The sequence below is a fragment of the Trachinotus anak genome, unplaced genomic scaffold, assembly GCF_046630095.1.
Source record: "Trachinotus anak isolate AG129_WGS33_773 ecotype Australia unplaced genomic scaffold, CSIRO_AGI_Tana_v1 ptg000005l, whole genome shotgun sequence".
In the NCBI taxonomy this organism is placed as follows: domain Eukaryota; kingdom Metazoa; phylum Chordata; class Actinopteri; order Carangiformes; family Carangidae; genus Trachinotus; species Trachinotus anak.
Window position 1 is genome coordinate 21939275 of NW_027273856.1, and position 17050 is coordinate 21956324.

The 17050-nt window shown below is 39.8% G+C and overlaps 1 protein-coding gene across 3 annotated transcripts in view; it reads left to right on the forward strand.

Annotated features, from left to right (window-relative positions):
- Positions 1 to 17050, forward strand: part of nkain2 (sodium/potassium transporting ATPase interacting 2) — a 76467-nt gene that overhangs the window by 50343 nt on the left and 9074 nt on the right. The window contains exons 5-7 of one of the 3 annotated variants that reach the window (XM_071478959.1): positions 2861 to 3061; positions 12905 to 12965; positions 13662 to 14474. In XM_071478959.1, the coding sequence (XP_071335060.1) occupies positions 2861 to 3061; positions 12905 to 12965; positions 13662 to 13882 (483 nt within the window). In that variant the 3' untranslated portion in view covers positions 13883 to 14474. Of the gene's footprint in view, positions 1 to 2860; positions 3062 to 12904; positions 12966 to 13550; positions 14475 to 17050 lie in introns of those variants that run through there. The other 2 variants (XM_071478962.1, XM_071478961.1) reach the window with 2 other exon arrangements.

The following is a 17050-nucleotide window of genomic DNA, read 5'->3' on the forward strand; positions in this document are numbered from 1 at the left end:
TACACTAAGCTTGCTAACAGCTCTAGCTTCATATCAACCGTACAGATATGAGAGTGGAATCAAGCTTCTCATCTAACTCTTACTTTGTGATATGACAAACTATTTTCTTAGAGCAGATATATTGAATCTTTCTAGCAAGATTACCAACTGTTACTCAATTTTTAGATGAGATGAGACTCACTTTTTCTTCTTTCTACTGCTTTTTCTCTCTCTCTGTCTAGGCTTCTTGCTGATAATATTGCATATAATTTATTGTTAAAACTCTTTAAAATCTTCTCTGCGCTGTTTCCAACCAAGCCCTGTATACATTCATTAATGCTGCTTTTTATTTTTGTTGAGTTGAGTCAAGTTGCTTTTGTTCCCAAAATCTACAAGTGGTAAGCACAACTAACTTTGCCAAATGAACAGCTCAGCCGAGTTGAGGCTCATCCCTCTTCATGTTATGTGCCTTTTCATGGCTTTCACAAAGCAAGAGTATATTAGTAGCAGAATTAGTCGCATTGCATCCTGCTTGGTCTTGGATGACATTTCGCCAAATTCAGCTTTTTACTGATAATTACTTTTGTGTTTATGTGTGTATGTGTGTGTGTGTGTGTATGTGTGTGTTCAAGAGGCTCATTAGTAAAGAACTGATACAGACTGTAGTGAAATAATTATCACGCCATCCCAACCCCATTTCTCTCTCTCTCCCAAGAATGAGACAGAAAGGGTGAGAGCAGTGAAAGACAAAGAAACAAAAGAAATAAAGAAGAGAGGTGAAGGAAAGGAGTATAAAAAAGAGAGGAGAAAAGAGGGAGAAAGATTTGGAGCAAGGCAGTGACAGTAAGAGACAGACGGAGGGAGAGTGATGGCAGAGAGCGAGCAAGAGAGAAATTTAGAGAGATTTTACTCATTAAAAAGAGGAGCACAACAAGGGGAGATGGCATTAATCAGAGCTCTGTGCTAATGAGGCATTTACTCATTACACTGAAATAGAGAGGGGCCAAGGAAGAAAAAGAGGGGAGAAAAAGGGGTCGGGGGAGAGAGAGGTGAGAGAGACCACAATATAAATGAATAGAGAGGAGAACAGGAAAAAAATAAGTAACAGTATGGAGAGAGGTGACAGAGTTGGGTGAGGGTGTGGCGGGAGGATAAGTGGGATATACAGTGTAGAAACAGACCATCTGGACTCAGGTGTTGATGCAAGAGCAGAGTCTCTATCTAAAGATTTGTGTTCATCGCTAGAATAAGTTACTTAAAATACTGACAATGTGCTTCCTGTTCAGAATTAGAGAGCTTCCCTACCTTTATGTGAGTACAAACCCATTCATTCTAGTAAGCTGTAGTTATTAAAGGTGACAGTCCCACAGAAAATATATTTTCTTTAATGTTTTTTGTTTCATTTTCAGTAAGTTAACCACAGGGATACTTGGCTTTCTTGGAATGAAAAAGAATATGATTTGTGACAGATAAATACAAGGAAATCAAAGGAATATAATGTTTTTGATATTTTTGTAATAAAAAAAAAAAAAAGCATCACCACAGAGAAAATTAGCAAATGAGGTGAAAGTTATTTTTGCATCAGCCTGCTTTTAAGGAGCTTTTCATTTGACTAATGGCAATGCAGCACAAGAGCCAACATGTGCATCTATGTGTGTCAGGGCAGTTAGCGTGGCCGTCTGATGAATGATCTATGTAGCTCCTTGCTAAGTGGAGTCGTTAATATGTGCATTATTTAAACCAAGATGACTATCATAACTGATTTATTGTGCGTGTTTCAGGCTCTTAGAATGAAAAGGATTGACGAGGAAACCAAAGCAGATACTCTGCAATATAACTGCAGGGGCCATTGCTACTGTATGTGGTCTTTCTGTGCTGCTGTGAAGCAGAACTGAATCAGTGGGGAACGGAAAATGTTTATTTATTTACTGGTTGTCAGTTGTGCTATTCTTTAGCTGTATTAATTTATCTCAGTCAGCGATGGGGCTGTTCATGCGGTGGTGGACAACCAGAGCAATTAAAGAGAAGAGATAGAGTCTGTACTTAATGTAGAGCCGAGTATAAGTCAGGGGAACACAGGAGTTATTACAGTTCATTTTGAACATGAATTTTTTTGAAGTAAATGTCATATCAGTCTGTCCAATATTTTGTGGAGAATCGTTGCACTCAGAGCTGTCAGCCTCATGTCAGCACTTAAGGAAACATCAGGGGATTAACAAAGAGCAAGATTCATCCTCTGGGAACAGTGACTTACTTTACAAGATTTCATGGCAGTCCATTTGTTGAGATATCTGAGACTCTGTCTCCCACAGTTTTGTGATTGTCCTGCTTAAGGAGAAATAAATCGGGAGAACGAATCATAACTGTGTTGCCTAAAACAACCTAAAACAACAATATAATTTCAGTCACTGGCCCTTCCATGACACCACAGCGCAAACCCCTCTTTCTCTCTGGTTGGAAAAATCATACAGAGCCTTTGTTGCATAAAGAAACACCAAATCAAAACCAAGCTTCTCTCAATCTCTCCTTTTTTCTCTCTCTGCCTTTCTCTCTCTTGCCTCCTCCCATCTCTCTTCTCTCTCCCTCCCTTATTGTCCTCATCATTACCCTGCATGTGTACGATTCAGATCTAATCTGAATGATCCCAGATCATCGAAATTATACTTCTGAGATCTATTTTTAGCTCTAGCCAAACCCTTTCCCCTCTTTCTTTCCGTCTATCTATCTATCAGACCTAGATGTGACAGTTTGGTTTTAATTAAAACTTGGTTAGAACCTGCCCTGACATTCAGCCTGCCTCTGCCTTGTTCCCGATCTGTCTTCTGTCAGAGGATGTAATTCAACTCACTTTCTGTCTGTCTGTCTCTCTCTGCTTTGCCAGGACTCTGACCTTGTGCTGACTTTCAACCTGTCCATGCATCGCTCCTGGTGGATGGAGAATGGCCCAGGGTGCAGGGTGACACCCATCACCCCTCCCCCTTCCTGGGCACCCGAGGACCACCGATATATATCTATATCTGGCTGTCTGATGGATTTTCAGTTCATAGAGGTGGCTCACTCCTCGCTGCAGATACTCCTGGCTGTAAGTACTTGAGCTAAATAAGTACTGTCTAGTATGCACTGTAATTTCAAACTCAAGTACCTGAATGTAGTGGATATGCTGTCACATCTGGGTTTATGGCTTTAAATGTCCTTCTAACTGATAGGGGTACCTGTTGTTCACAGTGGGTACTATAGTACATATGTAGCAGTTCTAAACAAATATTTGTTGGTGAAAAAATTGTGTAAAATACTATTTTTGTCGTTCTCTTTGTTAAGTCAACACAGTTAATATTAAACTGTGTAGCTGGAGTCAGGGCATATTTAGGCTAACTTGCATAAAGAACAGAGGCAGGGGAAACAGCTAGCCTGGCTCTGTCCAGTGGTGGTTGGTGAGCACAAGTGAGGAGCATTAGCAAATTAATTCTGAGAGCAACAAACTGATTTCAAATGTGTCCACTCTGAGCATTTTTTAGCCCAGTGTACGACTATTATGGAAAAGCTAGCTACAGCTGATGAAGTCGTCCAGTAAAGGTAAGCAACATAAAATGCGCCAGTAGGTAACCCCCCTGAAAATACGCAGAGTGTTGATTTTACATTTCTTGTATGAGTTAAACAAACAAGATGCTGGTTAGTTTTTACTTGGGCATATTTTTAAACTTTGGACACAGTCAGGTAAAGTACTTCCCCTTGCTACAAGTATTAACGCTAAATTAGGCTAAACATACAGTGACTCCAGCACTTTACTAAGAGGCATTCATTGATTCATTTATTTGTTGCTTGGTCTTGGGTTTTTGCCAGGTAGTGGTCGTGAGACAAGCTATAATACAACATTGACATATCCTCACTTTATAAACTTGGCGAATGGGTGAGCAAGCCGTTCCCTATTTTTTTTATACATCTACCAGACGCCAGACAACATTGGTATTAATTTGGACATTCAACGTTCTTTCTACAAAATAAATCTGAGTCCAATACTCATGCTGTCTGTAGTTGTTTTTGGTCTCTACCAACTACTTTTGGAATTATCAGGCTCTTCAGCTTCCAAACAATCCACTATGTTCAATAGCTTGTTTGCAAACTTTGTATCTGTTCCCATTGCCAGAAAAGTAAAGCTGGGTTCTGTAAAACCAAAGCAATGTGCTAAAAGATACTAAAAAGCTCCACAGAGCTGAGGGGAACTGCAGAATCGGGCGATTGGGTTCATCATTATGAATGATGATGATCTAACATTCAGGAACAAAACTAACGTCTAAGTGTCCAGTGTTTTGACGTTGTTGTGTCTTTGCTATGAAGTTAAAAAGTCTTGTATGAAAGTGTGTGAGTTTCTGTGAATGTTTTTGTGTGGAGAGAAGTAATATACAGTATGCAGTAGCTAAATTCTGTTATTTGTGTGACAGAGTGCTTTGAAATGAATGTTATTATTGAGTTCATGTTTTATACAGTTACACTCACAAGTACATTAGGTTTAATGGATTCTAAAGTGTATTACAACCATGCCAACTTCTTTGTCTGTTGCAATTGGTCAGGGAATTGGGTGCAACTATGTGGTATCTGTTTTAGAGTAAAATAAAGCATCTAGGCTCCATTAAGTTAATAACTTCATATCCTCATTAACATAGAATGGTTGGAATAGCTGCTTTAGAGACTCCCCCTCTCTATCTCAGTGTTTTTGTGTCTCTCTCTTGCTTTCCCTGTCTTATTTCATTGTTGTAAAAGCAATTTTGTTCTTTCTGTTTTCCTCTGCCTGTCTCTTACCCTCGCCCTCTGTATTTCTTCCTCTACTACACTGTCAAACTGCGATAATTAGCAGGATCAGAAGAGACAGCAGAGGGAGAAATAAAGAGCGGGAATGAGGGAGGCCTGTCACTTTTCATCCGAGTCTTTTCTGTACTCTGTTTTTTTCGCGTTGTACACATACATATGAATACAGACGCACACGCAATAAACAAACCGACACTTGAATGTGACTGCATGCATCGTTACACCATTGCAGACAGAGAGACAGAGATTAGGAGTTACAGTCTGCCTGCCTCTTTTATTTTACATTCTGCGTCTTCCTCCCTCCCTTAGCATGACTCTCTCTCTCACCCGCTCTCCACATGCACTCCCTGTGTCTCTCTGTCAATCGATAGTGGTACTTATAGTGTGGCTGAGTGCCAACCCACCACACAGCTGTACCACTGTCTAGCTGTAATTGGTGTGTGGAAAACTGTCATGCTTCATGAGCACACACTCAACAGTCTAACTGGTCCACTGGCTGACTGGCTGGCTGGTTTACTGTAATTGGTGGAAACACTGTCAGGGTGCTTAATAACCTACGTTCAACCAGTCGACTGGCTGACTAAGTGAGGGTTTAGGGTATGGTTGGGTTGGGCTCTGAAGTGAAGGTTGTGTGCATAATTTACTGGTTGGCTGGCTGGTTAACCAGTTTCCTGCAGTGGAAAACTAGGAGAACAGTTGTGACTGGTTGGGCAGATGTTTTCCAGAAATCAAGGCACTTTGGGGTGGACAAGATTAAAAAAAAAAAAGTCTGAACTGAAGATATGTGAGAACAGCCGCTGAGGCAGTTTTCAGGGTCTTCAGCAGGGACTGCTTTTGTTTGGCTGGGTGGTCAGTTGAGTGTGTGATGGACTGGTCTAACTGGCTCACTGACTGTTGGATTTTGTTTCTTGCTTACTGAGTTACAAATGATGTGTTGTGGAAGTTAAGGTCTGACCATACACCAAATCTTAACATGTTATATTTTTATTTCTGCATGAGATAAGAGCATTTGTCTGAAGAGAAAATGACCTTTCACATCCAGCTGCTTTAGGCATCGGTCACGGTTCAATTGTTAACTGATTAACTGACTTGTAATGACTGGTTTGCCGCTGTTGACTGTTTCAACGAATTACTTGTTATTTTTGAAGAATGAACAGACTGTGTCTATTTACAGTAGATGGGCAATCTTTACAATCTCTACAATACATGGTATGAATATCTTAGCTGAAACCAAGCATAGGGCTTCTCTAGGCGAACACCATCACTGCCAAACTCTAGCAAAGTGGTGGAAAGCATATGTATGAGTTCTGTGATTACAGGTTTTTTTTTTGTAGCTTTAGTCTACCTGCTAATAGCACAGATAGTGATAATTAAATGATTTCACAAAAAGACACATCTAAGATGAGGCGAGTGCATGCCAGCGAGCAATTTCACTGATTAACATAACTTCAGCCAGAGTGGAGGTACTAATCAGCAAAATCACCTACTGTTGTTTTTGGTAGAAAAGAAAACCTGCATACACTCAGCCTTCCACTCCACACAATCAAATCACCTTGACTATGTCGTGTTATGGGTTCACATGAAGAACATTATCATTAGCTACGCCTGCTTGTTTGCATGCTACACCTTTAATCAAGCTGACTGAGAGAATGTGCAGTAATTACCATCACTTTAAACTAAATACCCAACACTATCAGCACCCATAGTCAAATATATTTTGCTCTAAATTGCCTCATGTCCTTGACATATTTCTGGTGTGAAACCTAAAATGTTGAGATTGTTCTTAAAAATAGCCATAATAATAACCAGCTGGTCGTATAAACTTTATTAGGTCTCCGTTATTAGGTCACTAAAAATAAAAAATAAGTCAATAAATGAAATATTGACTTGGTGTTCATGTAATTATTTAATTTCTAACACATACAACACAGCGTATGAGTTAGAAATTAAAACTTTAAAATCCTTTTTTTTTTTTAAATTAAACAAAGACAACTGTGAACCATCAGGTTTAATGCTCATACAGAAGAATCCAGGGAAAACCACATCCAAAAGGAAACATACTCTGGATTCTCATAATTCAGTCATTTCCAATGAAATCCATATATGATTGTTAAATTTGGATGTAATTTTAGTTTTTTTTTTTCTAAATCCTTGGGCAAAGTGACTGAAACATCTTCTGGGGTTCCTCGTTCATCATTGGGAAAGCAGGAAATTGAGTCATTAGCATATGAAGTGTTGTTTTGATTTTCATTTTTATTGACTGAATTGAATGTGACATTGTTGTAGTTGACACCAGGCAATGATGTCATGTCAGGGTCAAATTGTATTCATGGAAGCAGCGCAGGGACCAGATTGGTTTTCATAGCTGTTGTTATTCAAAGATCAGGGAAGAGAAAGGAAAGAGAAAGAACAATGGCATGAGAATTGAATGTCAGTCAACCAAGGCAGCCGCTGTGCTCTGCAGCACTAATCCCATATTTGCTGAATAAGTAAAACCTCTCCTTTTTTTTGTTTGTCTTTGTTTTTTCAAATTAAGACAGGTAACACTCAAATTCTTAAATCAATTAAACAAAAGTGTGCAACAAGAGATGGTAAATGGCAGCTGCAAAATTGTTGCACATAAGAGCTGTGACATCAGATGAAAACAAGCATCCTTCGTGAGTGGGCGAGGTTGATAGTGCATTTTACATCATTTATGATTCATTTGTTGTTGCTGTAATATGTGTGCAGTTTTCCACTCGCATCAAATGGCAAAAACAAATTTAGATGAACGTGATTAGACGTAATTATTGATTGTGGTTTTCTTCAATGCAGCTTTGATTCACTGGCAAAATAGTGTCATCACAAATGATTTACAGAGAGCGTTGGGTGAAGAAACTGGTGCAAAACATTAGTTTGACTATAAGCAACCATCATCAGCACATAAACAGATTTAATCCAGTGGATGTGACACCTTCATCACAGCACAATTTATCTGCAGTGATGATGCGATGAGGCGGCAGTGATGGATTTTTTCATTTAAGATGAATACAGTTTCATAACAGGGTAATGCTTTCAATACAAAGCAAGATTATCAGACAGATAGACAACAACTCTACAAGTCTTCATCAACAGGGAAGGTTGTGGGGCTAACCAAGTAGGCAATGGGACAGAATTCATCATGGATCTAAGTAACGTCATCATCTGTTGAAATGTTGGTCGTAAATCAACCTGTGACCTGATTCAGTTGCACAAGTTTTACAGACCTTGAGCGAGACGATTCAGTGGTGTCTGCACTTTCCGCTGATCCACTGATTGTTTTGGCAAAATGCAACCTCACCTTCCTCCTTGGTGGAGGACAAACATGCGTCACTGGGTGACTGACCTATAGCTGCCTTCCCCTGGCATCTGTCCTTGCTCTTCTAAAAGGTCTCCTCCCGTGATGCCTTCCCTGGATTTTTGGTCTCAGGCTATGCAGAACACAGTGCAGGTTTTCCCTTCCTTATCGAACACCAGCTGTTTGACATTCAACTAATTTCTCCCTGAGCTCCTTTCAAAACTTCCAGGTGTTCTCAGAATCTCTGCTAAGGGAGCATTTAGGACTTGATTATTGTAGGAGAGAATGATGATTCAGTTATCTTTTTCTAGTTTAATGAAATTTTATTTCCACTTGGGTAATATAGCCCTACACTTTTATGGGCCTCTTGATCATTTTGGGAACAGTGTTATCTGTAAGGTTTTTAGGTGAGCTTTTATCTTCAAGATGACAGTAAAATCTATTAATAAATCTGGTGAAGTAAAGTGCAATGTGTGTTGGTCAGTCGGTCCACCACTTTGGTCTTTGGTTTATGACCAAATACCTTCACAACTAATTACGTTCTCATCAGTCTCAGATGTACTTTGTGTTTAGTGCTAATTAGCAAAGATGGTTACACCTGCTAAACATAAGCACGTTAATGTTGTCATTGTAAGCATATTAGCATGCTGACATTAACATTTATCTCTAATCACTTCTGTGCCTATAAGTATTACCTCATATATATATATATATATAGGGTTACTCATCAGGCAGTACCTACCATCAGGGAGATAGTTCTTTATGGCCCAGAGTCATAAAGAAGTTCTTCTTCTTCTGCTGTAGGACATCCTGTTCTTCATAGAGAAGAACAGGATGTCCTACAGCAGATGGTATGGCCCCACAGAGCAGAGTCTTGATGACGGGGTTTCAAGCTGCCCACCAATTGGCCAAGAGGCAGGATACACCCAGGAAAGGGCAGCAGTCTATTACATGCCTGACAAATACACACAGACAACCACTAACACTATCAATCACACCTATGCACAGTCACCAATTCAAATGTCTTTTGAGGCCTTAGCTGGCTGACAGGTTCAAACACAGGACTGTTGCTATGCGGTGGCAGTGCTAACTACTGCAACACCCTATTTCATTTTCATTTCACTCTCTCAATTTACTTAATTACTTTTGTCACAGACAAATCTGATAATACTTCCCAAGAAGCTGTAGATAAACTTAAGGGTGAAACATTGAAAACATGGCCCTGACTTCGGTAGAAAATGGCCAAAAATGGGAAAGTAGAGTGTGCATCTGCAGTGTAACAGGCCTGGTTTGCAGTCATCATCATTGCAAACACTTGTTCAGAACATTCTGTTCAAGCTCTGAAGGAGAAGACGTTACAGTCAACTATTGTGAGGAGGCAGGAACATGTACATTTGACAGTTTATTACCCACACCATTACTCTGCCCATCCCTTAAGATAATGTCACTTGGTTTTGCTGACTTACTGTTGCATAATTATCTACATTTGCTGTGTTTACCATGGCAACAAGCCCCTGCTGAACTGTATGTTTCAGAAATGGAATAAAGACTGTTTTCCTGCATCCTGGAATAGTGTGTGACACCATGCACATAAAACCTCATAGAAATGGTTCCTGCTCTGAATGAAGTACATGCCTCTGTGAGGTGAAGTGGTGAATTTGTACAAGTTATTGCTTGTTAGGCCTATCAGGTCAGGGATCCTGTCTGAGTCCATGTTGAAGAGGCGCTGTTTTCATTTTCACTCATCACACCCGAACATCTTTCAGTTTTGCACGGACAAAATGAAAAAAGGGGCTGGTGTCTGTCTGAAAAACCAGGGAGCAACTCACTTTAATTCACTCCATCTAAATGCAGACAGAAGCTGCAAACCAGGGAAGAACTGTGTAGTACAACAAATACAATTTTTTTAAATTTCTCCCACATATTAATTATCAGTCACCAATATTACCACTCTGTAGTTGTTAATCGTTCATTTACTGCTCAAAAATAGTGAAACTAGAAATGAAGATTTGAGTGTGCTTGCACGTGGAGATTTACAGTTGAAATATCTGAAATAATTAAGATACTAAAAGACGTAATTTTCACATCTTAATTTTTCCCAGACAAACCTCTGTAAAACCCCATACTTGTTGTCTTATTTCACTTTGCAGCAACATAATAATCTGAACGCTGCGACCTTCAATGTATGAGTCAAACAGACAAGAAAAGAAATAAAGTTACCTTCAAGCAGAGTGTCAGTGTCATCTGAATTTGGTGCTGTGGGCTAAAAGATGTGGATGGTTGTTTATGTGTATTATGATCTGCACAGCAGCACCTGTTCTTGTAGATTTTGTTATGTCCTTTATATATAAAATGTGTTTTGGTGATTTTTTATCCCTGCAAAACTGTAAATGTTAAATACAAAACTTTTCAAGGTTGATAAACGGGATAGTCTAAATATAACTGCATACACAAACCCGACACAGACCCAGAACTCCAGTAATAAATACGATAAGGAGAAAACACGTCATAGCTAATATTGGTGCACCCTGGTTATCAGGATAAGATATAATCAGGGTTATTGTAAACAGGATATTATGTTTACATGCAGCAACACCAAAAACGGAGTACACGAGTATCCAGAATATTAACAGGATATTGATGTGCAGAGGAACGCACTCTGTCACAGCTGATCAAATGTTCTCTATTGCAGCGTGGGCATGGCTCTCTGCACTCTGTTCAGTGGTGCTAACAAAACTGCACCCAAAAGTCATTTTCAGAGGCAATGAGCCTGCGGACGACAGAGCGGGCCCTGGATCAGCTTTTACTCCATGTCACAGAAAAGTCCCCACTCTTGAAAGTTTTTTAAACAACATTTTGACTTTGTTACATTTAAGTTCTCCTTTAAAATGATTATTAATAATAAATCATTGTAGCTGGAGTGGCAGCAGACAGGGGAGACAGTCAGTGGCCTGAGCGAGGCCATCTTAATCTTTCAAAATAAAGGTATTCTGCTTAACTCCTGTCAAGGGTAGTGATGACTGAGATTTTGTAGCCAGTAAAGGCTTTGAGCAGAGGTAATTTTTCAAGGCATTTCTGCTACATAAAGCCTCCTATGTTATCTAAATTGATTTTCTCATCACCGTTGATCCCCATGCTGATACTGGCAGCATTGTCTACTTCCAGTATTTGGCTCAGCGTAAAGTAAATTCATCCCCCACTGAGCAAAACACTATATTTGTATGACTCATTTACTTGTCAGAGTCAGGGGAGGAGAGAGACTGAGAGAAATAAAGGAAAGGTGAAGGAAGGAAATAGTGATGTAGGGGGGAAGAGAGAAAGGAAGAGAAGGAGGAAGCTGGAAGGAACCAGTGAGCAAGGGGAGAGAGTATGAGAAAAGGATGAAGGAGAGAGGAGCTCTGGGAGCTGAACATTATTTAGACTAAATGAGGTCAAGACCTTGAGATATACACTGAATTTCAAATGTAGTTGCTCACATTTGCAGCCTGCTGTGTGTTTACGTGGTTGTGTATGGCTGTGTGCGTGTGTCCACGTAGTCAATAGAATACCAACAAGGTCAATGTCATTTTTCCTACACTTAAAGCCTTATTTGAACAATAAGGCCACCTTCTTCAGGATAATATGTTAGTCTAATGCCTCATGCAAACACATATTGTAGCTATACCTCCACCCTTGTCTGCCTGTGTCCTCCTCTCTTCCCACATCTCTCTTCTCTCTCTGTCTCTCTTTCCTCTTGTATCATTGCGGGGTAATAAGGTCACTAAAATGCTGACCCTAAGTTGACCGCACCCTTTTGCAACATTGCTCCAATGAGCTACCTCCTATCGGTTGCCTTGGAAACAGACGGCCAATGAGAGAGCAGATCAGAGAGCAAAGGTGTTCTGTTAATGTGGACTGCTGTATCCCTGTCTAAACACTGCACACATACACACACACAGACACACACGCTCAGCTTTTTTTGGTATCAATCACATCACACAAAAGAACAACGCTGTAACCTCCTTTTTGATAGTTCAGTCTGCAGCCGTTATTGTTTTCACTTTATGAAGAGCCTCAAACGGATGAAGTAGAACAATGTGACGTGCACCTCTGTGTTTGGTTACAAGCCCAAAACAACAATACCCTGTTAGAGTGGGCGGTGGTGTGAGCTTTTCATTTTGATGATAGCGACAAACACAGAACTATCTGCCCTGACATCATAATACCAAAGGAATAGAAGGAGATGAAAATTCAGTCTCAGTGAACACAGTCTCACTTATGTGAGAACACGCACAGGCTGTGACAACTCTGTCTTTTATTTTTGTATTGTGTATATTAAAACAATGTCGGTGCAGTTCTGAAACCTTAACCTTGTGGTTGTCACTGAAGATGCCAGACATTCATTGTGTGTTTGTTTTTATATCCTGGTGGATATTTAAACCTGAATACACACTACAAGAAATGACAAGAATTGAGGTCCACGTGGGTAGAGACTGTGTATTGAGGGTTAAGACTCGGATTTTGGGGTTAGGTTAGGGTTAGGCACTTAATTGTGATGGTTAAGATTAGACTAAGGGGCTAGCAAATGCATTATGTCAATGAGTTGTCTGCACAGGGGTGATGAAACAAGCTTGTGTGTGTGTGTGTGTGTGTGTGTGTGTGTGTGTGTGTGTGTGTGTGGGGCCACTGATTCGAGTGCTCTATTTTGGAGCAAAATGCCGCCGTGCTGATCTGCTCCACTTATGCCAACACCTGTTTTCTCTGTCTGTCTGTCTGTCTGACTGTCTACATTTTATTTAAGCTTATTTATGCTCTCTTTGTCTCTAGTTGGTGGGGTTTATCTATGCCTGCTACGTGGTCAAGCTCATTTCTGAAGAAGAGGATAGCTGTAAGTACACAGTCATACACATGCTTTTACATTCAGGTATGTACACACATATTTTGCAAATTACCACAAAAAAACAAACAAACAAACAAAAAAAAGATGGCGTCTCATTTCTAGCCAGAAACGGCTGATTTGTAGGCTGAAATACTAACTGTCGCTGGCAGATTTTATCACAGATGTAACCACACTTTTGCTCTTGTGTTGTTGGTTTTGGAAAGGTTAAAAAAATACACCACCATCCACACTGAAATTACAAGTATCACTCTTATTGCAACCCCATGCACACCACTTCAACATGTGGAGAAATTCATAGCTTGACAGACCTGCTTAGTTATGGCTGGAAAATCACTGTTTGGTGAGGTTTGGTGAATGAATCTGGAATTCAGAAATTCATGCGACCGATGCTTCTCAGCTCAGAAATCAAGTCACAACTGTTGCTCGTGTTTCTCTCCATACCTCATTCCTGGCTCATAAGCAGCAGGTTTGACTGACGCCATCTTGGACTGAGGGCTTTTACTGATACTTGGACAGAAATCAGTGTGAAACTTGTAGCTTCCAGGTGTCACAGCTGGGCTTATTTATTTACAGTAACACATGCAGGAGAAAGAGACGAGACGAGAGAGTGGAGGAACTACGTGAACTCATGCTAGATCAAAGTCTTTCATTCATATTTCTCCCCCACAAACTTATCACTTTCAGCCGCCATCACCAAGCAACAGTCACGACGAAAAGCGAAGAGAACGACGAGACTCAAAGAGCAGGAAAAGATTTTCACCCATCCATTCACACATCATTTATCTTTATTCAGCCTTTTATCTATACATCAGTTCATCAATACAACCATGTTGATTGGGAAGTGTGCAATTTGTACAGTAAAAGGCAACATCGATTATCATTTAGTTAGCATTTTGACAGTCTGAATCAATTGCATTTGAAGTGTAATAGCGGCAAGAGCAAGGAAAATGAGGCAAATCAGCATGTTAATTCTGTGATTGTTGTATTTTAAATGCAGTGTTTGTCCCTGAGCATTAACTTGAATGAGCCCATTTACCTGAGCCCATCACTTTAGTTATTCCATTAAAGTCGACGCAGCTGTTCTGCAGGAGGATCAATACCCAAGCATGTCTTATTCAACACTGGATTGAGGATGCTGTTTGCTAACACATAAATATTGATAGGTAATAAATGCAGGCTGGATCAGTGGAAATACTTTGAAGCACTGAGCGTAGACAAGTTGTCCTTCTTTCCTTCCTGCCCTAAACAAACTGAGGATTGAGATTGACGGATTGAGGATTTTTTTTTTTTTTTTTCCAAACAGCAGCTGTAATAAAACTGAAGGTGAGGCTCTGGATACAAGACCTGCTACTGTTTCTATAGACTGTGATACACAACCTCTGTGTTCGATGAGGTCACAGTGAAATATGAAATCATCTGACTGTTAAAGTTAAAGAACAGTTCAGATTCCCACTTTATGGAGTATAATTAAGTTTCAGAGGTTATTTTGAGACAGTAACTTTCAACACTGCATTTTAATGAGCTTTGTGATGACAGGAAACCTAAAAAGCCACTTGTTCTGGGTCTGAATAATTGAAGTCTAACAGTTATTATTTGGTCTTCTGCTAAACTACTTCAACTTCTGCTTGTGTTTTTCACTAATTTGAAATGAATTGGTTGGAAAAAGGTGATGACACGATGTAGCTACAGTATTTTCATGCACAAATCAGTGCAGCAACATTTAAATCAGAAAATAATGGCAGTTTGGGGGCAGTTGGGTTTGCATAAGTTGTTAGCACTGTCAAACTGTTAATAAATAATGCCTGAGAACTTTTTTTTCTCTTCAACTAGATTTTTTTTTTTTTTTTTTTTTAGTCATGAATATTTAATGTTTTAGAGAAAAAAATTTAAATTTGTAACCAAGTTTTCAACTACCAAATTCAGGCAAATTTCAGCTCGATACAACATCAGCTGACCATCTGTTCATCCATTTTCTAAACCGCTTATTCTATTAAAAGTAGTATGGAGCTGGAGCCTATCTGCAGAGTACACCCAGGACGGGTCACTAGTCTATTATGGGGCTGACACATGTTGACCATCACATCCACACTCACATTAACATCTATGGGCAATTCAGAGATTCCATCCACCGAAAGTGTGTGTCTTTGGAGTGTGGGAGGAAACAAGAACAGACCGAGGGAACCCACACAGACCTGGGGAAGACATTCACACTCCACACAGATGAGCAATAATAAGCTATATGAGTCATTTTCACACTGCCTCTCATGGGACAAATGTTATCAGAAGGAATCAGGACTCAAATTGAGGTTTCAGGCAATGGCAGCATCATGTCACATGCTACAATTTCACATAAGAAAAAGATCATTTTCTCCATAATAATTCTGGGATCCATTGTAATAATCATGTTGCCGAGCCTTAAGTCCTGAATGTGGCTGTGGAAAGCGCTGCGCAATAATGCGGTCTGGGAGACTAAACTATAATCAGGGAGCTTAGTAGGGAAAAGCGCCTTGGGTGAAGACGCTAATACTCACAGAGGACCAATGAAGATTTTGAGTTGCTGAGAAAGCTAATTACTCTGATAATTATTCTGTGCATGTGTGAGTGTGTGTGTGTGTGTGTATGTGTGTGTGTGGTTGTGTCTGTGTGGGGAGATTAATCATTATAGTCAGTCTTATCTGTCTCACAGCTACTCAAATGTGTCAGACAGATTCTTATCAAACACACTCGTAAACACAGGAATAGCACACACACTCCTTAAGATTACTGAAGCAGTCTTTGTGTGATCAGTCTTTGTGTAAGATGTGTTTTGGATCTTCAGTCAATATCAGACATTCACAACTGAAAAATAACAGAACATCACAATAATGTAAAATAATTTGAGTGTAGAAATTCAGGAAGTCTCAGGTTTACTGTTGCTGATTGTGTCTTGTAAAATCTTTACCGATCAAACTGCAGGAGAGAGATGTTTTTATGTGATCATTGGGAAGTCCTGAGCCTTTTGAATAACATATCTGAATGTTTAAATTGGGCCACTACAGCTTGATAGGCAGCACACTGACAAGGTTAGGGGCTCCATTTCCTCTTGTGTTCAAAGGGTCGTGCATGGCAGAAACTCTGCTGAGACAATTTGACTGCAGCATGAATCAGCAGGAAAACCTTACCGTTCACACCAGGCCGTTCTTCCACAAAAGGATCCACACAAAGAAGGAGTGCATCAAGCACAGGCAATGGCTCTGCATTGTCTGTCGGAGCAACAATAATGAGCTGAATGATCATAAAATACCACAATATTGCAGCAGCCCTGGAACACTGCTGATAGACAAAGAAGATCATCTGTTGTCCCGTTGCGTGGTATAATCAAAATTTCACATGCATACATTAAGAGGCTTAAGGGAGAAGTGTAAAAAAGACGTGGTGACTTAAAATGATTGTTTTACAAAAATCCAACAGAATTAAAAGAACAAGGAAGGTATGTGAGGACAGATACTTCCACAGATAGGCTTGAATAGCTCTTAAAAACTGCACTGCAATAAACCAAGACAAATCATTTTCTTGCCAAAGTTTCTAGAATAATAAAACATTTCTTCAGCCAAAATGATTCTTTGGAAATCAATTAAAGATGTAGTACCACTCCATGTCTGTCTGTCGAGGCTATAGCCAGCAGCTGGTGGAAATGGGAGGAAACAGATAGCCCGGCTCTGTCCAAGGTTAAAATCGCTCCACTTAAACCTCTAAATGTTACTAATTTATGTGTTATATCTTGTTTACAAAATCTGTACAAAAACCATAACGTGAAAGTGACAAGTTGTTTAGTGGAGTTGTAGGGGGGTAGAGGTTGAGGGGCAGAAGAGATGAGGACCTTAACTGGACTTCAACGTTATACTTTGTTAGCATGCAGGTTGCACTAACATCAGCAAAGGGTTAGGGTTAGCTGTTACTTAGAGTTTTCAGGTAATATGCCAAACTCGTCAACAACTTGTGATGTGCCTGTTTCCTTTATCATATCTGACACCTGACTTTTTGGGGGTTAATCTTCACAAATTATTAAAGTTATTCCAGACACTTGACCTTTT